Consider the following 23,878-nt stretch of genomic DNA (forward strand, 5'->3'; position numbering starts at 1 on the left):
ATGGACTCTTTGCTAGGGGAGTTTACTCCTGAGAGACCTGAGGATTATACCATAGATCTTGTGTCGGGTTCTAGTCCACTGAATAGACCACCATACGAGGTTACTGCAGCCTAGCAAAAGGAAATTATGAGTTAGGTCAACGAGCTTTAAGAGAAGGGGTTGATTCAGCCCAGTTCATCCCCTTTTTGTTCGCTTGTACTCCTCGTGCAGAAGAACTATGGTTCATGTCGCATGTGCATTGACTATCGTGCCTTGAATAAGAATACCATCAAGAACAAGTTCCCCGTACCAAGGATAGATGACATTCTTGATCGGCTTGAGGGAGTGTCATTGTTTACAAGGATAGACCTAAAGAGTGGGTACCATCAGATACGCATTAGGCGAGAAGATGTCCATAAGACTGCGTTCAGGACAACATTTGGTCTCTATGAGTTTCTTGTCATGCCATTTGGTCTCACAAATGCTCTTGCCACGTTTAATAGAATGATGGACATAATTTTTAGACCACATAGAAACTTCGTGATTACCTTCTTTGATGACATAATTGTCTACTCAAAGTCAAAAGAGGAGCACAAGGATCACTTGACCACAGTTTTCAATGAGTTACTTAAGAACATGCTACTCATTAATGCAAAGAAGAGTGAATTCTTTTTGGAAGAGATTCACTTCCTTGGGCACATTGTTTCAAAGGATGGGGTACGCATGGATCCCGCCAAAGTGGAAGCAATTAGGTCATGGCCAGACTTGAAGTCCGTACATGACATTCGAAGCTTTCTAGGCTTATGTTCCTATTATAGGAGGTTCATCCGAAATTTTGCTGAGATTGCTTCTCCATTCCATGCTCTGCAAGGAAAAGGAGTTACTTTCAAGTGGACAGCCAAGGAAATTTTATCCTTCAAACACTTGAAAGAGACGCTGATTTCAGATCCGGTAATCATTTTGCTAGAACTTTCGAAACCTTTTGTGGTTCAGTATGATTCGTGTGGCCATAGTCTTGGTGCAGTTCTAATGCAAAATGACCGAGTAGTTGCATATGAGAGCATAATTCTTTTGAAGACCGAAAGGAACTTGCAAGTCTACGAGAACGAATGCTGGCAGTAATTCATGCTCTCACTAGTTGGAAACACTATGTTAGAGGCTGATTTTGTTGTCCAAACAGATCATCAAACCTTGCGATATTTTGTCACATAAACGAAGTTGTTTGAGAAGCAGATGCGATGGACAAACATCTTGTCAATTTTCCATTTTCAGATTGTGCATGTGCAAGGGAAAAAGAATGTGGTTGTTGATGCGTTGTCACGAAAGCCCCAAATTTGAGTAGTGTCAATTCCGCACCATTGTGAACTAGACGAAATGAAGACACAATATGCTGAAGGCAACATCATGAGCACTATATGCTTAAGAATGACTTTCTCATGATGCATGGAAAGTTATGTGTAACTAAACAGTTACGGCCAAAGATTTTGATGGAAAGTCATGCTCCACCTTATGTTGGGCATCGTGGAATTGATGCGACAGTGAAAGGGGTTGAGGCATTTTTCTATTGGCCAGCTTTGCGTCAAGACGTTGACACATTTGTAAGATCATGCTTATTTTGCCAAAAAGTCAAATTTGACAGGCAAAAGCAACCGGGATTGTTGCAGCCATTGCCGATCCCTGATAGGCCATGGGAAAGCATAGCGATGGACTTTATTTTTGATCTTCCAAGAACGCAAACATGCACACCATCTCCCATTGGTTGAATATGCTTACAATAACATTGTGCATACGTGAATAGGTAAGGCACCATTTGAGATAGTGGAAGGAGGGAAGAAAGTCCTGCCATTTTGCAGACTAAGAACAAGATAGTTGAGGCAAACAAGTATGTGCAAGATATGGATGAAATATACAGGAAGATAAAGATTGCTCTTGAGAAGACTCAGGCTAAGCAAAAGAAAGTGGTTGGTCGTCATTGTCGTGAACTTGTATTTTCACTTGGTGATTGGGTGCGTTTACGCTTTGAAAAGGCCAGGTTAAAGGAAAGGAAAGACAGGAAAGACAAGGAACGTTTGTTTCGTAAGCTCAGTATGCGATATTATGATCCTTTTCTGATTTCAGAAAAGATCAGCGATGTAGCCTACAGGTTGAAGCTAGCAGAAGGCTGGAAAATGCATAATGCTTTTCATGTCAGCCTTCTAAGACCTTTTGTTGGTGATGTGCCAGAGAATATGCTTGATGAGGAACAACCCGAAGTGGAAGAATTGGATGAGATTCTTGTTTCTGAATAGATATTGGCACATAAAGAAAGAAAGGTTAGAGGAAAGGTTGCAAGACGCTATTTGGTGAAGTTCAAGAACCATCCATCGTTGGATGCCAATTGGATGGAAGAGTCTGAACTGGTTGATTCACTTCAGCTATTGCAATTGTATCTTGAAGACTTTCAGATGGAGCCCACAGTGACTTGATGTAGCCTTTTTGGAGCAAGGCAAGAGCATGGTTCATGATGCTCAAGAGAGTAGTTAAGCAATTGTATTTACTCTTTCCATACAGAATTTAGCTAGAGAAGTTTGTGCTTGAGAGTACACTGGAAGACTTCTATGCTTGATATATGTGTGGTAGCCAAGTTGGTGGGATTGTTTAATCGTCCAAAGCTACATTTCCGGAAGCATGTATATCTTGGATTTCCATCATAGAATATATGTGATATCAGGAGATATCCGCATGTATTATTGGCATGCAAGCGAGGTCGCTTGCAGTGTTTCAAGAGTGGGGTGTGTCAACAAGAGAGGTATTTTTCCTGTTGCCTTCTCTAAATATGTATAACATATTTTTCTTTATTTTATTGTTACTTGTTTTCTCGGAACTCTTGAAAAGGTGCAAGTGGACATTGCATGGCTAGGTGAAACGGTTGCGGCCGAACAGGTTTCTAACATCGGGAGTCTAGGTCGGTCAGTCTAGGACTGGTCGAGCCAGTTAGAATTGAATTTTGATGAGTATGGAAGCCTGTGTGCGCCAAATGAAGTATGGGCAAGTCACAACTTTATAAGTGAGTGGGAACTAGGGAATTAACTCAAAGAGGTAAACTGGACACTTGGCAGAAGGAGAGCCATTTGCCCGACACCTTAGCTGGAGGTGGCACCCATTTTGAGGCTGGGGTTGATTTTTGTTCATTAAGTGACCTACAGTGTGTGTGAGGTAGTGGGTGCAGGTTGACAACTTTAATGGAAAGCTTGCCTTCTCCTCTGTCCAAGGTTGCGTCCATACGTACGTACAGAACCATTCAATACGGTACAACCATACGATACGGTACGTACGGTACGATATTGTACGGCCAACCTGAAAGATTTGGGGAAAATTAGCACATTGATTTTGGCGGACAGTTTTGGCGAGCCCTTTTGTGTGGCTTAGGCTTATTGAAGTGTGTGCCAAGGCTTAAAACTTTGGGGCGCACCTGTTACGAATTTCAAAGAGCAGATTTGTGCAGAGACCTTCACAAACAATCACACAAGTGCACGTACTCTTTGCGACTCCCCGCCCTCTCTAAGCATTTGTTCTCCTCTTGCATTCCTCATGTGTGTCCATTGTAATGTTAATTTGTTTATGAGTCTAATTTTTGAAAGCTCTGTGAACTTAATTTCAATATAATATGGTTTTTTTACAAATGGTACGTACCTATTATGTATCTGAAAGGTGGTTCAATATGGAAGTACGTTCTGTACGTACCTTAACCATGCTGTACACTATGTACCTTTCCACCTTGCCTCTGTCTTATGTAGCGTGATGATTTGCTTTCGTGCATCTCTCTCTCCCATTTGGCACATATGGTAATGCCCCACTAGTTGGGCTACTCAGATAAATATGTACGGTTCTGGGGGTTTACGCGCGTTTGCCAAGGCAAGAGCCTTTGGAATAGGAACCGGATTAGCTAACTGCTAATCCCCCACAGGTACGCACAATTCCATCGTAGAAGATTGCGAGTTTGGAGAGTTTTCTCGTGTGAAAACTCATCCAATTCACAGGAAAACTGTCTCATTGCATGCGGGACCCTTGTGATGCGCATAGGCGTGTTCGCTCCGCTAAAAACGATCCGAAATAGAGAATTACAGCGTGCTGTGTTTTTCTGCAGGTTTAGGGTTCCGCTCCTAAACTGCAAGGGAACACCAGGGAGCTTCGTGAGAGCCTTGGGATGCGTGTACAAGGTTTTGGGCACCGCACCCGACATCAGAAAAACGGAGAATTACAGCACGCTGAAATTCTGTTACAGCTCACTAGAAAACTCCCAAATTGCAAGGGAATTTGTCCAAGACAGTTGTTTTTGACCTACAAGGGTTTTTGCGCAGTTGTGTTACCGAAATCAGGTCAGAAACCTGCGTTTTCAGCCCTCGCCAGGTTTGGACAGCTTGTGAGAGTTTGGTCTAAGTGTATGGATCGTCAACTCTTAATTGAATAAAGAAATACCGAAAGGGGCGCCAACTTTTGAGGCCTACAGGGTGCCGGTCTCGTGTGCGCAGTGACATTCTAGTCGTTGGATGCAAGAGTGTGGTCTCTTTTCTTCACAGTGCTGTGTGTAAAATTAACAGGTAATTGAAATATTACCGCCCTCTGCGTTGTACAGGCCGGTTATAGCGCACCCCTTGGCGGCCTTGCGCTCACACCAAGGTTGCTTTTTCCCACCTCACGTCGATTAGCCTGTCGCTAAGTGCATGGTTCGCTCTCAATGAGTGAAAAGAGGAACAAGGGGAGGACAACAAGCCCTTCTTTCTTTGGTTACCTGTCACTCGTCAAAAACATGATTAGGAATCGACACGTCCAAGTGGACTTGGGTTACGTGCGACCGTAACAAGCAAAAAAAATTCTTGTGGTTTTTTCCTTGAGTGATACAGAACATTGCCAAAGCTCTGATACCAATGTAAGGTGCAACGGAAGTGAATGTTGAACTTTGCTCGAGATGAGTGCTCCAAATTGTGCTCAAGGGTTCCTTTTACTTATGGAAGGGAGAGCCTTCCGTTCCTTTAGTGAGAGAGTGCAATGATCACAAACAAAGTGAATGACATTGTGAGTGAAGGTGCTGAGAGAGAGAGAGAGAGAGAGAGAGAGAGAGAGAGAGAGAGAGAGAGAAGAATACGACACCAGACGGTTCTCAAACCCTCTTCCAAGGGCCCCCGAGAGAGGTCTATGCTATTGATTGCACAAATCTGGTACAATGGTCTAGATGTAGTGGACTTGCCGACGATGTCAACGATAATGATGACGTCGACGAGGATGGGCTGGAAACTGAAAACACTAGGGCTGAAATCTGCAAATGCTGTCTTTCTGCTGATTCTGACACTGTGTCGGTGAGGACGGCGACGGCGATGACGTGACGATGATGCGCTGAAAACATAGATGCTGAAATCTGCGGACAGCGGGCTGAAACTGAAAACGCTGGCTGATTTGACGGTGCGGCGAGGATATATTGTTGGTAGGTGAGATCTGTTAGGCTAGGGACCGGATTTGTTGTGTCTAAGTGCTGAAAACTGAAAACGCTGATGCAATGGGCTGATCTGACACCGGAAACTGCAAAACGCTAGCATGGTTTGCAATCTGGAAATCGCCAGAGACTCTACAGCAAAAACGTTGGTCTTGATCTGTTGTTTGTTAACGCCAAGGCTGATCTGGTACTGCTGAAAACGCTAGGCTGAAATTGTAGCCAAAACGCTATCTTGTTCTGCTGTTGGCTAGAAACGCTAGGTCACCTGCCGGTCTTGCTGAGAAGGTGCACTGTAAGTTGTTGGAACTTCTGCTGCCTCGTCTACCAGAAAGTGCTAGTGCTAGGTTTCTTTTATAGAACTTAGCAAATTTGCTCTACCCAGTTTTCCAACAAAAGTCACTTACTAAATAATAAGTGAAAAATGGATAAATAGGGAAAATGGGTTTTGTGCACTATAAAATGCTCATGATGGGTACTGACTGTCATGCCGATGATCATGCTGTGTGCAACCAAAGGATATGAAACTACTCTAAGTGCTTGGACATGCACGGCCTGTGCACAGGCTCTTAAAAGTGCCAGAACACTTCCTAAGCTGGTTTGAACCCTAGACATGAAGTAGCTTGTCCACATGCACATAGGGTTAGATGTGCACGTGACAATATGTGCAGAGGGCTCATTCTCTGGCATGCTTCGGTGTGAACGTGCAGGGATTGGAGTACCAACATTGCACTCGCCGCCAAGGTTTGGGGCCAATACTCTCTGTGGTGGACCTTCGCCACTCCCTGTATCGTCTCTCTTTTCAGTTCAGTTGTTATTGAAGTGCTAAAAGTCTGTTCAGTCTGACAGTGGTACCAGAGCTTCTGGCGTGTGCTTTTCTCAAAGCATATCGGTCCCACCAAAGAGCAGAAAGAGCAAACCGACGCTTCCAAAACCGACGCTTCCAAAATCTATTGGAATTTTTGTGAAGTAGTTTCGAGACCCGACCTTGGACTTACTAGTCACCCTTACTTCATCGCGCATCGGGCGCGCTCCCGTCTTCATGGCTATGTCTTACAGGGCATAAGCCATAAAGATCACTTGCAAGAGAAGGATCCAAGTTTTGTTTCGAGCTATTGTTTTTCTCAGATGCAGTGCCATGCAATGGTGGAAGTCTACAGCTACCAAGCCGCACACTCCAAGGACTTGGCAAGCTTTCAAGAAAAGTTTTGCCTGAAGTTATATGGTTTCCTTCGGAGTGCAACTTCTGGTAGAGTCGGGTTTCCTGAAATGCTTGCCATGGAAATCTTAGTAGATTACAACTTGAAATTTTTCGACATCTCTCAATAGGTGTCTCTTCTTTAGCTGATAACCTTGGGAGGTCCAGTGTGATTGGGACTACCATTGCCACAAGAGGAGCACTGTCTATCCAAGAGCCGATGGACCATCCTGTGGTCGGCTATGACCTTATGGAAGGAATCTAACCCTAATTTTTGGTGTACATTTCAAGATAGAAAGTCAATCGTCTTTTCGAGCTCGATTGATATCGAGATTGCTTTTTAAGTTTGAATTTTGTTTGAGAATCTGTTTGAGAACTTGTTTGGAATTTGTTTGAAATGGATGGTATCTGTTTTGAACTTGTCTTGGTGCTGATTTAAATTGTTTGACTCTGGTTTTAATACTGGTTTCAATGATTGGTGATTTTACTCCTGGGTGGAGTAGTGACAAATGATATTTGAAAATGCTTGCTCATTCATACTCATGGCCCGGACCTTTGTGGTTATTTGTGGGGGGAGTATTGAATGTTGGGGAGTATTGTTGTTGTTACTCATGGCCTGGACTCTTGTGGTTATTTACAGGGGGAGTATTAAGAAGTCATAGGATATCTGCAAAACAACTCAAGTTAGCTTAAAAATTTCCGAGGGTCATTCCAAGGGTCAATGGAAGGGACAATCTATTTTCTCATTCAAAATCTGAACTCTTGATTTCTTGGACCGTTGGCTTCCCAGAAGAATCTCATCTAATAAGGAGTCTCATTCCAGATTGGAACTCTTGATATCCTGAGTCGTCGACTTCCCAAAAGTATCTCATTCCCAAAACCAGAAGCCCCCCAGACCGCAAGCTGCGTCGTTTGGAGGTGCTGAGAGTAACCACTGCTTAGCTCCATAAGCTCTTTAAGTTGATTGGTACAATTTCTCGTCCACTCAACCATTTCTCTTCTAGTTGGTCATGACACGTCATCACTTTGTGACAAGAGGTTATTAGATCGGGATCAAGAGGATGTTTTAGAGTAGTTGGATAGATAGATTTACCACAAGGTTCAACAGTTGGAGGCAGGTTAGGATTAGCCTGAGGTGCAACAGGATTGGCCAATTCAATACCCTTGTTCTGAGTTGTTGGAGATTTAGCTGTAGGTGCCTCTTACAACAAACATGATTGAGGAGAGTAGGATAGTGAGTCTCCCGGGTTAGATTGTTCAAGAGGTTTTGCATCACTAGTAGAGGTCCCGATATCCATGTTTTTGTCTGCTTATTTCTTTGCGTGGTCGATGGAGATTTCTAGGGACTTCAAGGGGTGGGCCACTATTGCAATTGTCTGCATGATGCCATATTTATTGGTGGAGAGAGCTCACCTATGGTCAGATTTAGATTGTAGACATTATTACACGATATCTTTTAAACAAAGGAAATTGTCTACAATATCTGATAGGAGCAGAGGATGGTGGAGGCCAACTATTAAAGGGATATATATATATATATATATATATATATTGGCTTTTGTGATGGCAGACAAGTGGTCTCCTTCCTCTCTTATAGTTTGGTGTGCCGGAGATGTGCATCTCATATGGGAACACTACATCCAAAAATGTGGATACTCTCATTAGGAGGGTTTTTTTCCACCGGCGTGTTTAAAGTTTGTCAGTTTCTTTTGGTTTTGGTCTTTGTAATTGCCTACAAGTGTTCTTTTGTACCCAGACATGGTATTAGATTCACTATTTTGTAACTGATTGGTCTCATAGGTCATTTTGGCCTTTTGAAGACGTTAATATAACATTTCATTTCATTTTCTCTCTCTCACACACACACACACACACACACACACACACACACACAGAGAGAGAGAGAGAGAGAGAGAGAGAGAGAGAGAGAGAGAGAGAGAGAGAGAGAGAGAGAGAGAGAGAGAGAGAGAGAGAGAGAGAGAAATGAAATGAAATGAAATGTTATATTAACGTCTTCAAAAGGCCAAAGTGACCACATGAGACCAGAAAATTACAATGTGGTGGATCTGATACATAGTCAGCATAACAACATGACAAAATGACAAAATAAAATACCATGGAATCCTAAACTGCTAGGTGTGAACTAGGCAGCTAAACAACTAGCTGGGATAGCTAGATCACAGGAGATCTAGCATCGGTCGCTGGCGGATCTCATCAATCTCCTCCATGGTCAGTAGTCTGACCGGGCGTCGTGCATGTCGAGCCAAAGTGATCCGAATCCTTTGATGCAGCCTCCGTCGATGCTGTGTAGTCCTCCGCAGTCGTGGGCGTCTGGATCTCCCTAGCTCAGTCGCTCGGTCGATCAATATGCCTCTAGTGTAAAGCGACGAGCTCTGCTGTGGTAGTAACTCCTTCGGGTGTCCAGTGGGCAGCTCTATAGAAGTCTGTGATCTGTCTCTGAGACTGGCTAGCCTCTCCTCTCATCATGCTCTCTCTGTGTCTGTGCACAGCTCGAGCAAAAACAAACCCAGGCATCTCTGATCCTCGTACCACATGACTCTAGAGAATGGTCCAAATCTCTCTTTGAACAAGCAATGGAAGCGGCCTTGTATCTCGTAGTAGACGGGGCAATGGCATGTGTAGTGCAACTCTATCTCAGGCTCGATGTCACACAGGGGGCATGTCCTGGCCTCTGCTGGTACTCCGCTGTATCTCCCAGTCTCGATCCGCAGCTGGTGTGAAGATGTGCGTATCTGGCCAATAGCACATCGTATCCCATGAGACAAGTGGGTGTCCATGTATCTGGGCCTCGTCACAAAACCATCCTCCGTAAGCTGGAGGAGATGCTCTCTGTAGAAAGCCATCTTCGTGCCCAGCTCCTGTGCTGGCTGTATCCATGTCCTCTTGGTTTCTAGTTGAGTCAACTCCTGGCGAATGAGCCTGGTGATCTCGGACTGTGTAAGAATCAGAGAGGGCGCATCCAATGAGTACTGGAAGGGAGGCAATCTGTCTATGCTAAACCCATGCGCCTGAAACCATGATGTCATCTCCTCATACCAGCATGTTGTATCTCCCTGCATGGCTAACTGTTGAGAGGACTCAAGTGCAAGGCGTGCATATCTGTCTCTGGGAAGTTCCCACATGCGGTGTATGAAGGAGACAGATCTGGTGAGCGACTCAACCACCAGTGGGGGGGGCAGCTAGCTCTGCTCGTACAATAGCACGTGGTACTGAAGCCTTGGCTCTAATGAGCCGTGAGATCATAGAGACCAGAGGCTTCTCCATGTCCCCCCATCCATCACTGCGGCCTGCCCTCCCGTGATGATCCAGTGAAGGTCCCCAAATCTCAGCTCCATAAAGCAATGCAGAAGCCACCAAAGTGTCAAAGAGCCAGAGCTTCGTCCGAGGCTCCTGAAATTGAACCTATGAACACATCCTTTCCAATCTACCCAATGTTGCATGGGCTCTGGTCAATCTAGTCTCTTGTGCCCTCTTCAATTTAAATGCTGGCCCACTAAAAACCACTCCAAGGTAAGTGTAAGCATCTGTATACTCCACCTTCTCCTGGCCGTATGTGAAAGCGGGCGCTAACCTCTTGATCCACTGTGGGGTGGTATTAAATACCATGACCTTGGTTTTACCAAGCTTGACGGACAAACCACTTTCCTGGGCAAACCTATGCAAAGCATCGAAGTGACGTTGCATCCCCTCCGGAGAGTCGAAGATCAACACAATATCATCAGCATATAACAATAGTGGAATCCATGTCCTTGCCAGCTGTGCACCTCTATCACCATCTCTCTCAATGTAGTCAGAAACCTCATCTACATACATACCAAATAAAGTAGGAGAGAGAGAGAGAGAGAGAGAGAGAGAGAGAGAGAGAGAGAGAGAGAGAGAGAGAGAGAGAGAGAGAGAGAGAGAGAGAGAGAGAGAGAGAGAGAGAGAGAGAGAGAGAGAGAGAGAGAGAGAGATGAAATGAAATGAAATGAAATGAAATAAAATGAAATGAAATGAAATGTAATATTAACGTCTTCAAAAGGTTAAAATGACCTATGAGACCAAAAGGTTACATGTGGTGAATCTAATACCAGGTCTGAGTACAAAATGTACAAAGAACTGAAAAGAAAATAGTGGGTAGGGGTGGGGTGAAAGCCGATAGAAAGGGAATACAAAAAGAGGGGGGGGGGGGGGGGGGGGGGGGGGGGGGGGGGGGGGGGGGGGGTGGCTGATACAATGGAGCTCTCTGACAGTCGAGGCATCATATACATATACATCAGTATCCAAAAGGCTACAGAGATTCAATGTCCTCCAAGGTAGGCACTCTGTCGGGACGGCTCCTATGTCGCGCCAGTATGGTATGGATCCTCTGTCGCAATCTGCGTCGATATCGAGAGGGCTTCCTTATCCGTGGGTGACGTGATCGCCCCAACTCTATGGCCCAATCAAGCAGTATGCCTTTGGTGCCTCTAGTGTTGTTATGTTGCTGGGGTTGCTCGAACTCCTCTGTCTGTGACTGAAAGAAATCTGTAATCTTCCGCTGTGGTTGGATCTCTCTCATTGTGCCCCTCTTCAAGAGGTCCTCTCTGTGTTTGGGAATCTCCAGTAAGTATAATCTGAGGCATCTTTGATCCTGGTATCTCATGACTCTAGAAAGTGGCCCAAAACCCTCTCTGAATAGAGAGTGAAAGCGGCCTCGTATCTCATAGTATACTGGGCAGTGACATATGTAATGTAGCTCTATCTCTGGCTCTATCTGGCACACCTGACAAATCCTGGACTCAACGGGTACTCCTCTAAATCCACCTGTCTCGATCTCTAGTTGATGTGAGGATGTGCGTATCTGACCAATAGCACATCGTATCCCGTGGGATAGATGAGTGTCCATGTATCCTGGTCTGATCACAAAACCATCCTCCGTGAGTTGGAGAAGATGCTCTCTACGGAAAGTCATCTTCGTACCTAGCTCATGCGTAGGTTGTATCCATGTACTCTTCGTATCCAATTGAATCAAGTCTTGTCTGATGAGCCTGGTAATCTCTACCCTAGTGAGGGAGATGGAGGGTGCATCCAAAGAGTAGTGAAATGGGGGTAGCCGATCCATACTAAAGCCATGTAATTGAAACCAAGATGCCATCTTTGCATACCAATATGATCTATCTCCCTGCAATGCCAGCTGTCGCAAAGACTAGTGCTAATCGAGCATATTTGTCTCTAGGGAGAGCCCAAGTGCTATGCATAAATGAAACTGATCGAGTGAGACTTGAGTGCCTCCACTACCAATGGAGGAGCAGTGTGCTCTGCCCTAATAATGTCATGTGGTACTGAGGCCTTGGCCCTAATCATCCGAGAAATCATAGACACCAAGGGCTTCTCCATACATCTCCATCCATCAGTACTGGCAGCTCTGCTATGATCATCAATTGAGGGGCCCCATATCTCCACTCCGTACAACATGGCCGAAGTGACCAAAGTGTCAAAGAGGCAAAGGTTTGTCCGAGGTTCCTGGAACTGAACCTGCGAACATATCCTCTCAAGTCTCCCCAATGCTGCATAGGCTCTGGTCAATCGTGTATCTGCTACACGTCTCAGGGAAAATACTGGACCACTGAAAACCACCCCAAGATAAGTATATGTATCTGCATACTCCACAGTCTCTCGACCATATGTAAAAGTGGGGGTGGACCTCCTTACCCATTGCGCCGTGGTGTTAAACACCATTACCTTGGTCTTACCAAGTTTCACATACAATCCACTGTCCCGTGCAAATGCATGCAATGCATCCAAATGACACTGCATCCCCTCTGGAGAATCTGAGATCAACACAATATCATCAGCATATAATAGCAACGGAATCCATGTCCCTACAAGCTGAGCACCTCTATCACCCTCTGCCTGTACATAACTGAAAACTCATCTACATATATCCCAAAGAGAGCCGGAGATAGGGGGCAACCCTGCTTCACCTATGGTGGAGTGAACCATGTCGGACATGCCCTGAGTAGTGCGTACCTGTCCTACCACTGTCTTGTATAAAGCTAAGATCCCCCAGATTAGCTCTGTGGGCACCCCCATGTCTTGCTATGTGCGTATGAGTCTGGCTCGTGGCACTGTATCAAAGGCTTTGCGGAAATCCAGAAAGCTACAATGTATCCTCTTGCCATGGTGTTTACCCTCCTCAATAATAGCTATGAGTGTCAAAATCTGGTCAAGAGTGGAGAATTCTCTCCTGAACCCTGCCTGTTGTGTTGCCCGTATGCCCTCTCTCTCTGCCCATCCACTCAACTCATGCTCAAGAATTGATGCCAGAGTGTGACCAACCATGATGGTTCCGTAATTTCCGGGAAACATAGGGTCTTTTGACTTGAAGATAGGCACAATAGTGGACATACTCCAAGTCTCAGGGTAACCCTCGTACATGGCTCTAGTAAACATCATAGCAAGAGGCTCTGCAAGCATATCTCGGGCATGGATAAAGTGCTCTGCTACTAGACCATCATGATCCTGTGCTTTCATCTTGTCAATGGCTTTCAGCAGTAAAGAAAGTACATGTTTCTGGGCATGCCTCTGGAGGGTCAGGCAAAGGCGGCTGCCTCGATGCTGTATAGAGAGATGTAGCATATTCCCCCGACGTCTCTGTGGAAGTAATGGCTGGCGGTGGAGAGTGCTCATTGAAAAGCCTCCATGCCTCACTAGAGTCCTGACTCATAAACAGCTGATACAGATCACGCTCTAATTGAGATAGATAAGCCCTCTTCTTTCGTCGCACTAGGCGGCGGAAGATAATCCGTGATTGTCTCTTTGTAATCTGATCCTCGTCTCTCTACACTCCTCATCATACCAACTGTTCTGAGGCATGCTCGCAGATCGTCTGCGGGTAGGCTGGCTGTGGGGATATGCCTTTGATGCTGCATCATGGAGCGTCTTTGTCAGAATCTGGGTGAGCTCATTGTGTTGAACTGGAACGATAGAGTGAAAGACAAGATAGCATGATCGACTGCTACCCCAACGGGCCTAGTTCCCACCATGGACTTTTGGTCGAAGTACTGCCATCCTTTCTTTTGCCAGAACTCTCTTTAGGAGAGGTTTTCTACCCTGCCTTAAGTTTTTTCCGTTAGGCCATGTGCCTAATTGTATCTCGTTTTACACTTTTCCGTTTGATGCCTACGGGCCTGCTATGTAAACAGTGATGTACTTGCTCTCAGAATATGCACCATTAGGGAATTCTGGGAGATTTTCAAGTAATAGAAGCAGCCTCTTTTTCTTGCCAACACAGAGAGGGAGGAAGGGAGGGAGGGAGGGGGGTGTTTCCTTCACTGGGCTAACTTACTTCACGATAGAGCTCTGTGTATTTATCCTTGTTTGGTTAGTTCTTAACTTGTTATTGTTATCCGACTTGTGTTTTCAGGTAAAGAGAGCGATTGTAAAGCATCTGTTGCGGTTGATGATCATTCACAGGATATGGAGTTGAATGCAGGAGACAGCACTGTCCAAATAAAAAACGTGATAGATAGTAAGCTACCATGCGGTGATGTGGAGCTTTTCATGTCAGCGACCCTGGTGGACAGGAGGGAGAGTCAGAATCTTGCAGGCGAGTTTGAAAAAACCTTAATTCTGGAGGTTGATAGCTCGAGCTCAAAGACTGAATCTCTTGATAAGCATATGTCAGTATCAGCATGGGATGTTAGGGACCTTGAGAGAGAGATGGAACGGGCTGATAGGAAAGACTGGGTAGAACCGTGCTACACTTGTACCACTCCTGAAGAGCTCTCTCTATTCTATATTGATCCTCAAGGAGAAGTCCAGGGGCCTTTCACTGGTACAGACATAATAGGTTGGTTTGAGCTTGGTTATTTTGGCCTGGATCTTTTAGTTCGAGTTGCAAGTGCTCTTGATAATGGCCCCTTTATTCCACTGGGTGATGTTATGCCACATTTGAAGCTGAAAGAACAAGCTGCATCAGAACGGACTACTTCTCCTTCATATCAAGATAAATTGGAAAGGATTATTGACAATGAGGAGGCGTCTTCAGAGTTTGCACTGAAAGCATGTGTGGAAGGCAATGCCAGTGGGCCATCCTTGTTATCGCAGGCCAAAGGATTTTATGATGGCAGTTTGGAAGGATGTAGAAGTTTGCACGGCGATGACTCACATTTACACAATGGTGGGAGGGTGTCATGTTTCTTTGAATGTTTGCACTAGGATGAGGGTATGCTTTACATTTTTGAAAGTTTTTCTGTTCTCTCCTTGCAGCTTTGCAAGATAACAATCTTGATAGAAGTGCCGAAGGTGTATTGTACCCCTCGATATGGCAGAGCTCTTCTTATTTTTCAGAAGTGGAAAGAGAGAATACGGAGCTCTCGAAGCAGTCCTTGTTCTTGCAGCAGTGGGCAGTCAAGAACGAGTTTCCTTTGCCTGTTGTTGAAGCTCTACCGAGGTGCAATGGACACATGTCCCCAAGGTTACCCACTCCTCAAGTAGCTCCTTGGCAATCAGGGACACAATCTTTATCGGTTGCTCAATCAGATGGTCCTTTTATAAAAGATGCAACTTGGCAGGATCCATCCTTGTTAGAAGCTGCATTAATCCCTCATGGGCTTAGTGATCTCCATATACATCAGTTACAGCAGTTTGAGAAGCAGCATTTGCAGTCTCTTTCTGGCTTTCCCGTCTCACATCCTTCACAGCAACAACAGCATTCATTGTTGGATCTTTTGAGTCAACAGCGAGCTCCTCCTGCTCTTGAACAGCTCCACAATCCAGCCCTGCCTCAAGACTACACTGTGAATAAATTGCAGCAGCGTTCGCCTCCACACTCTTCCCATTTATTTCCTCCTTTTCCACAATCACAAGGCAATTATCAAACGTCTGTTTCCGATTCAGTCGTTGATCATCTTCTTAGACTTGAACAGCAGCAGCGTCAGCTGCAGCAGCAACAGCAGCATTCTCATGCACTTGTTGGGCAGTTGTTAAAGCAACACCAACATTTTTCTGGAGCAGACCATCCGCTTGCTGGTATGGCAGCTCAGCAGTTTCTGCAGGATAACTCCACTCTTGACCATCATTTGGAGGAGCTGCGTCAAAAACAGTCTTTGATTGAACTTCTTCTATGGGAAAAGCAAGAAGAAGAGTTCCAAGCGCAGCAACATGCTCATTTTCCTCAGCAACAGCATGTGAAGTTTGATGAGCGACGTGTGTCTGGAGTGTGGGAGGTGGACGAATTTGGGCATTTTGTGCGGACTCCGGCAGCTACACCCATGCAGGCACATGGAGCCTTCCAGCAGCAGCAAGATTTTCGATTGCATCACCAGCCAAGCTTTTCTCCAGTGTGTCAGCCTCATACTCAGAAACTACATCTTGAGGCTCCTGGTTTGCATGGAGTAGACCTTCAGCCAACAAAAGCAGAGATGCGGGTACCTTCAGATTTTCAGGGGGACAGGAATGTCGCAGCAACGGTTGGGCGTGCCTCAAGAATGGATTCGATTCCATCAGATTTTTTACAGCAATTGCAAGGGGAAAAGGAGGGGTTTGAGAGACAAAATCGTGGGCCAATCTCTTTGACCACAATTGATGCTCTTAGGCGACGTCAAGCTAGTGAGGCTGCTGGGAGAGGTTGGGGAACTGGATCGCTTGGTGCTGACTTTGACATGATGGAGATATATCGGATGAGGGAGCGTATGGCTCCTCAAGTGTCAAATGAACTGCAGAGGCAAAATCAGTTGTCTGTTCTCAATTGGCAACAAGAAATCACATCAATGAATGATTCCCCACAAATGTTCCCCGTCAATTCAGACATTCCCAGGCAGTCTCCGAGAGAAAATGATGGGATTGCCTTCAGAATACAGCAGTTACAGCAGCAGCAGCAGCAGCAGCAGCAACAGCAACAGCAACAGCAACAGCAACAGCAACAGCAACAGCAACAGCAACAGCAACAGCAACAGCAACAGCAACAGCAACAGCAACAGAGGAGGACAGGCTGTGGCCTGGACGATGATACTTCGATGTTTTTAGCTTCATCCTCGCCATCAAGACAAGTGGAGGTTCCTGCTCCACTGTATTTTAGTGAAGAAGCAGTCATGTCAAACTTACCAAGCAGCAACCATCAGCATGATTTGCTCGGATATCTCAGAGACCCGGAGCAACAAGCAGCTTGGAGGGCTAAAGAGGAGACAGAGTGGCTAAGAGTGGAACCTGCATCTCGCTTTGATTTGCCAAGACAACCAACTGTTCAGAGTCGAGCAATGGACTTCTGGGTAAAGTCTGCTACAACGGGCCAAGAGAAATCTTCCCAGCTGCCAGAGTGGGTTCACTCTTCCATTGATGTTGGGACTGACTTTGTTTTGTGTGCAAATGATGTTGTCAATACATGTAACAGTAATGACATGTCAAACCCAGAGAGAGAGATGACAGATGGTGCTGCTATCATTGCTGAGGAGGGTGAGTTTATGGAATTCAAGGATTCTAAAAAGAATAAAAAACGGCATTCCAAAGGCAAGGTCAGTGGCGCTAGTAAATCTGCTGCTGTCACAGAAGCAGAACCTTCTGTACCTACATCGCTTTTCATCAAGTCTCCCAAAGTGTCCCACGTGTTCGAGGAGCTCACCTCTGCCACCCCTCCAGCTCCTTCTATGGGAGATTTTTTACTACAGAGAGAGGAACATATGGTCTCTCAGTCCTTGCCTGTGTGGTCAGTGGATCCGAACATGCATGTGAAAGCTGCAAAGTCTCTCAAGGAGATTCAAGAAGCAGAAAAGAAGGCGAGAGACCAGCAGGGCAAGCTTCTGCAACATCAAACGCAAACTCTGTTTGCTAAGCCTTCCGATCCTGTAACTATCAGCAGCAACACATCTGCGTGGCAAAGGCCCTTATTATCCTCTCCATCTCAGTTTGTAGGTCAACCAAGATTTCAGCCAATTGAGTCTGGTACGAGGAAACCATCGATTGGTGGTCTTGAGAATGATGAACAGTTCTGGGATTATGGTGACATCGGAGTTGCAAAGCAGGCTTCCAGGACAGAGCGGTGAGAAATTCACCCCAAGGTGTCTTGACTGTTGTTTTCTATGTTTACGAAAGGTTGAGTTGTTTTTGTTTATTGACTCCAATAAGTCAAATTCATTTTATTTCTAGGTGTGACTATAGCCAGGATCACACCATTGTTGGGGGATCTGTAAGAGGAGTTGAAACACTTCAGCAATTGCCACCTTCATCCAGTTTTTGTGCTGCTGTGTCAAAGCCAACTCCGTTAAAGTCTGTAAGCAAGCAATTAGAAGGTATTTTTGACACAGAGTCGTGTCACGTACAAGATTTCCTGATTCAGTGAAGTAGTTACACCAGAATTGTTGTTGGCTGCAGGTCTCCCCCATAAGGTACTTTCGGTGGCGGAGGCCAGGGTATTCCGGCAATGGTGTGAGAGTCAGATAAAGGAGTTTAATGGCAAGGGCCGTATCCTCTTTTGTCTTCTGATGCTACTTTCTAATTATCAATCCTAAATATACTATGTATGTGTATGTCATTGCTTAACTTACTTCTAGACATGGCTCTTCTAGAGTTCTGCATGAGCTTGCCATCTGTATCTGAAGTGGGGGAGTATCTAACTATGTATCTTGGAGACGAACCATCAGTGGAGGCTTTCAAGACAGAGTTCCTACGTCACAAGGCAATGATCCCCCCTGATGTGGCTCAAGAGGTCTTTCCTGTGAGTGAGGCCGTGATCAAGGATGACTTGGATGCTGTGGAAGGCGACAAGAGGACAGAAGTGTGCCATAGGAAAGCTTTTGAAGAGGATGACAATGAGTTTGAAACAGTGAGATCTGTTAAGCGTAAGGGCAAGAAAGGTAAGAAAGTGGTTGATCCATCCCTTGTTTTGGGATTTAATGTTTCAAGTAGTAATAGGATTCTCATGGGAGAGATTCAGCATACCAACAATTGATGGAGGTCTGTGTGTAACATAAAATAAGTTGTATGACAAGTATAAGCATGCCAGGTTGTATACATCTGTACTGTACTGTAATTAGGATACAATGTGATACTGTTTAGCTGTTTGAGGGTTAGGGTTATGTAAATCAAAGATTTTACTACCACAATGGCATTCTTGATTCTTGTGTCTATCTTACCGAATAACCTTGGAAAGAATAACCTTGGAAAGCGGCACCTTTATTTAGATTCAGCTATTTGATGGTTCATTTGGCTTGGTCTATATCTTTAAGTTGAGGCAGCTGCAGACCTTTTAATGGTTCAGTCCCTGTTTCTCAGGTTTGTATAATTTGATAATGCTATGAGCAACCACATTGAGGAGGAGAGACAATATTTTGGTATGTTTTGTTTGGCAATTGATTCCTTGTGAGCTCCATTTTTGCAGAGCTGTCGAAGAGGATAAGAGTTATTTATGCCCGGTCACTGTAATCTGTGAATCAATTTTTGAAGCAAGGAAATGCCATCTTTTGTATGCTGAGTATGATCTTAATCAAATAGCTTCAGGGAAATCTCTAATGGTGTCATTCATAATATTGATAGAGATTATGCTACTAGTTTGGAAGTACAAGCTGATTTTTGCCATGTTTCTAACTCCACCCAGATGAGTGACAAAATTTTGAATATTTTTTTCTGTTAAATGAGATGCTTCTGGCCTGAAGACGGTGGTCAGAGATCTGGCTGCTGATCTATGAATTTCTGTTGCGGAGAGTTAAATAATCGGTTCATTGTGGTATTTTACTTCAGTATGATTTTGTGCAGAGTAAGGACAAGGTTACTTCGTTTGCTACCTTGAAGTTTTCAAGAAGGTTCACCTATTCAAACCCGAACCCATTTAAGGGTTAAATTTGTACCCATTTTATGAAACTGCTAATTTCCTTATATCATGATAGCTGATTATTGACAGTGGGTTGATGCCTCCCTAGCCTATCTTACATTTAAAAAGTTGAGCTACATTGTTGTGTCTTGCCAAGAGATAGTCCTAAATGGGTTTTCTTCCCTGATGCTCCCCCCTTCTTTTGCTTAGCTGGCCTTCACGTCCGTATTATGCTACACTTCGCGATAGATTTGCAAAAAATATAGGAATTTTGTCTTGCTTCAAGCTCAGATAGGCTCTGCATGCATTGAGTAAACTGCTGCAAATGATAAGTGTCTGAGTAGATGGTTGTGTCCTTGGTGCCAAGCAGTATATGTCATTTTGTATTCCAATGCAACCCCTTTTGATTCAATTTTTCGTCACCTTGATGGAGTCCAAGAAAAAAAGGTTCTACTGAAAATGAGTGGAGGCATTTCTTAGTTGCATTTCCATGAAGCCACCAACAGACTTTAATTAATGAAACGATCAGTGTGTGAGTTCATAAAACCTGGCAGGAACGAATAGTTGTCACTTCATGCAAAGTAACGTGGACCCTCTTGATTTACATAATCATGGTTTTCAGGGTTTCACACATAGTATGGTTGTATTGGTTTCGAGATGTTCTCATTTACACCTACAAGGAATTGTGTAGCTGGTTGTCTAAACACGGAACAGGAACAAGGGTTTTCACTAACAGGACGGTTTAATTGTTAAAGCTGTGTTCTATAAAGGGAAGTATACAAGAATGTTAAAAGTCCGATCTCATTTGTAATAATAGACTTTGTTGCATGATTTGGAGTTTGCAATGGACGAGCTAGTATGTGAGATTGATGTGCTTTTTTTCCCCCTTCCTTCGTTGGTTTTTTCAGTGCGTTGGGCTAACTGCTCTGAGAACCCAAGTGACTTCTCTAGGATTGGTTTAGCTTCCATAATACAGGCCAAAGAAAATATAAATATGAACTCAGGTGATTGTTGGTTATGAACTTCAGAGGTCGTATGAGCTCGTACTAGTTGATCTACTTGAGCTGTTATCATGGTTTGGCTTATGGATTAGTGACTTACGGATTGATCATCGTAAGTTGGTGTTTTCTTGCCTTGTAATCTGGGAGTTGGTCTCTTGACTCGGTTCCAGATAAAGAGATGATTTAGCTTGAGTATTTTGCTGAGCCACCCCATAGTGGATTAGGAGCCCATCTCATTGTCACGAGGACCCTTGAGATTAAAAACAAGGTATTTGGACATGTCTATGCAATACCAAGGATTGTGTTGAAAATAGAATGAAACTCTGGCATTAGCGATCGTAATTATGGTGCGAATGCTTCTCTTAAGAACATGTCTATGCAAGGCTACCTCTTCCCAGTCTCAACAAAGTCAGTTTTAGGTCCATGATTCACAATTATCTGAATTTGTTGCTGATTGTTTTGGACCTAAAACTGGTGTAATGGAGAGACATTATGCTGATCTTTTGGCCCGTATAATGTATACTTTGTTCTAATTTGACTTGCCCATATATTTACTTTGGCGAGTATTAAATATGCCATTTCAAGCTTTGAAATTCTGTTGATGATTAGTATCGAGTCTTGACGGGAAGTTTAATATCTTAGGTATGTCTCTTGGGCAATTTTATTGTCTTTTGTGGTAAGATTAGTCTTATGTTTTATAACACACACACACACACACACACACACACACACACACACACACATTTTTACTTTTGGTGAGTGATCCACATGGCTATCCAAAATATGCGCCTAAAAATGACCCTAGGGTAATATAACTTCTCCCCATAACTCTTATGATCACTAAGAATAAAAATGCCTTGGAAATAGCTCTCTTAACAAATCAATACTAGTTTTTGTTCCCCTACCTTGTTTTCTCCTTCTAAGGCATGGATAATGATTTTTGTTCTTACATTAGGGTCTTCCTAATACAAGGACTCACCTCTATTTAGATGAGGTTTGGCATAAACACTATTTCCCTCACTTTCATGGCTCATTTGGAATAGCCCTTTTTAGTGTTTTCCCTCTCAGTGGAGTCTCTGTGACATGAGATGTGAATCCCACCTTTGTATTCTGTAACTGGCCACCTTAGTTCCGAGACACTGAAGATTGCAACCTTGGCTTGTCTTGGGCAAATTACATCTCCACATAGGTCTTTTGACCTCTTTGATTCTTCTCACTAATATTGCCTTAAACAAAAAATCAACATACTCAATACTAGCTAGTCATATTCTATTAGTCCCCTACCATCCCTAGAGCTATAGAGCATGCCTGATGGATCTTGGCCCTAAATTATGATCCTCTTGTTACAAGGAGTAGTGTTGTTTCTTATTAGGTTGGGCATTAACACTATTTCCTGAAGTAACATGATGAGAACATCACCCTAACTCGTCTCCTTAGACCTTAGGACTCTGAAGGTTCCCTTGCTCTTGGATTCTCTTTCCTAACTTCACCCATGAGTGTGAATCCCCTAAATCCTAATGGAGCTGCTTATTATTAAAAGGATCCTTCCCTCCAACTTCACCCAACTTATCTGAAGGCTAGCACTAGTTTGATGACCTCTTATACCCTCTAGAGTTTGAGTTTCTCCATTTCCCGCCTTGCCTTCTCCAACTTTGGTTTCCTGAAGTCCAGTTTATAAGGCAGTAACTACCGAGCAAGAAGCCTTCTGTTGCTGTCCCATAGCATTCTCAACAATGGTGTTCCACCTGGACATCATGGTGGCAACACATCCGTTCATGATGCCATCAATATCTGTCTAAGAGGTTTCATACACAATGAGAGGAGTGGGGTAAGGCACCAGTGTCCTATATGCTTGCTGGATCACCACCCTCCCATGCAGCTGTTTCTTGTAGAGTCTCTGGAGTCTGTTCACTTGTGCTTGCTAGACTGGCTGGAAAAGTTTCTAGTTGTTGGTGCTGATTTGCCGTGTGCTGTGGCTTTACCCACCGCATCATGGAACTAGTGGAAGGGTCCTTCTCTTGCGTGTCTACTTGATTACACTAAATTTTGATCGTACTTAGTTTAAAATGCTTCTTTGGATGTTTTTCTTTGATAAAAGAAAAAAAAAAAAAAAAAAAACCAGACATTAAGTGGAAGGCCTTTTTGTGTTGTCTTCGAAGATCGCAACTATCTGATTCTCTAGACCCTGCCATAATGGATTGTGGTTTATATCTGGTTAGATTTGAACCTATTTTTGCTTGTACTCTAGTTGGACTGAGCATGGTTGACACTTGCTCTTGATCTAAGTTTTCTAATAAACTATTTGAGACCTCTTCTAACTCCTCTTACTCATGATGTTTGAATGTTATACTGCATTAAGGGGCTTATTTGCTGGTTATAAAGGAGATCCCACGGAATCTGTTGTGTTGCCTTACCAAGGATAATACTGGTTGGACCTGATGCTCATTGCATAATGCTTTCCCTACCTTGCTATTCTATCCTCAAGAAGCATGGCATCTTAATTCTACCTTTTTTAGTCTTAAAAAGAGATTGGTTGTGCTCCTTCACAACACTTCTCCTCTATGGCTAGGGTTTACCAACAATCTCCTTGTCGCTTCCTTGCATTAAGTTTAGATTTTGGAACTTTTTTCTCAAAACGGTTATAGAGTTGAGATATGGGATATTTGGTTTTACTATATTTGCAAAAACTTAGAAAAAAGCATCTATATTGTTGTTGGGAAAGAGCCCGGTGCTTTTGTTTACTTCTAAGATGGCTAGGTAATCTCTGATAAAATAATGCAAGGTAACCAAACCTATCTAAAAATTCTCATGTTTATTCCTTCTCCCATTTTGAAACTTAAAAAAAGTAACTCCATTTTGTTTTTGTTGTCTACACCTTTTCTTATGTTGCCCTCTCTGAAACTGGAAATGAAAATGCTTCAAGATTCCATGAAGTAGTAATGGAGCCTTCATAATTTTTTCTTAAGAGAAATTTTTGAGCGGGTTTAAATCCTTGGATAGTACAAAAAGGTGTCATGTTCTAATTGATACCATGGAATGACTAGCTTTTTGGGAAAAAAAGAAGAAGAAGAAGAAGCTGCCAAAGAAAGACCTTATTTTTTGATACCGCACTCTGAAACTTCTTTTAATGATTTTGCTGAATGGGGAAATTGTCTTTATGATCTTTCCTTGTAGTTATTTATAACTAAAAAATTCTTGGTTAAAACCATAACAGTTTCTTACACTAAGGATTCAAAATTTGACATTAATTAGCTTTTTTGAACACAACATCTATCAACATTGGAGAAAAATACATCATTGGAATTTTGATATTTTTTGTGAATTTTGAACTTGAAAAATGAAATGATGCTGCTTTGGAACGCGTGGGTGAATTTGAGAGCAAAAGAAATTTTTTGGCCATTGATTATCTAGAATTAAAAAAGAAAAGCACAAATTGAAGGTCATAT

At 43.7% G+C, this 23,878-nt stretch overlaps 1 protein-coding gene across 3 annotated transcripts in view; it reads left to right on the plus strand.

Annotated features, from left to right (window-relative positions):
* LOC147458712 (uncharacterized) overlaps positions 1-18,751 on the plus strand; it is a 43,141-nt gene extending 24,390 nt beyond the window's left edge. For all 3 annotated transcript variants that reach the window (XM_086510153.1, XM_086510155.1, XM_086510154.1), the window contains 5 exons: positions 14,053-14,808; positions 14,898-17,664; positions 17,772-17,914; positions 17,997-18,086; positions 18,176-18,751. In XM_086510153.1, the coding sequence (XP_086366279.1) occupies positions 14,053-14,808; positions 14,898-17,664; positions 17,772-17,914; positions 17,997-18,086; positions 18,176-18,573 (4,154 nt within the window). In that variant the 3' untranslated portion in view covers positions 18,574-18,751. The remainder of the gene's footprint in view (positions 1-14,052; positions 14,809-14,897; positions 17,665-17,771; positions 17,915-17,996; positions 18,087-18,175) is intronic.
* The last annotated feature ends 5,127 nt before the right edge of the window (positions 18,752-23,878 follow it).

The sequence above is a fragment of the Adiantum capillus-veneris genome, chromosome 4 (assembly GCF_014529385.1).
Source record: "Adiantum capillus-veneris isolate H3 chromosome 4, ASM1452938v2, whole genome shotgun sequence".
Taxonomy (NCBI): domain Eukaryota; kingdom Viridiplantae; phylum Streptophyta; class Polypodiopsida; order Polypodiales; family Pteridaceae; genus Adiantum; species Adiantum capillus-veneris.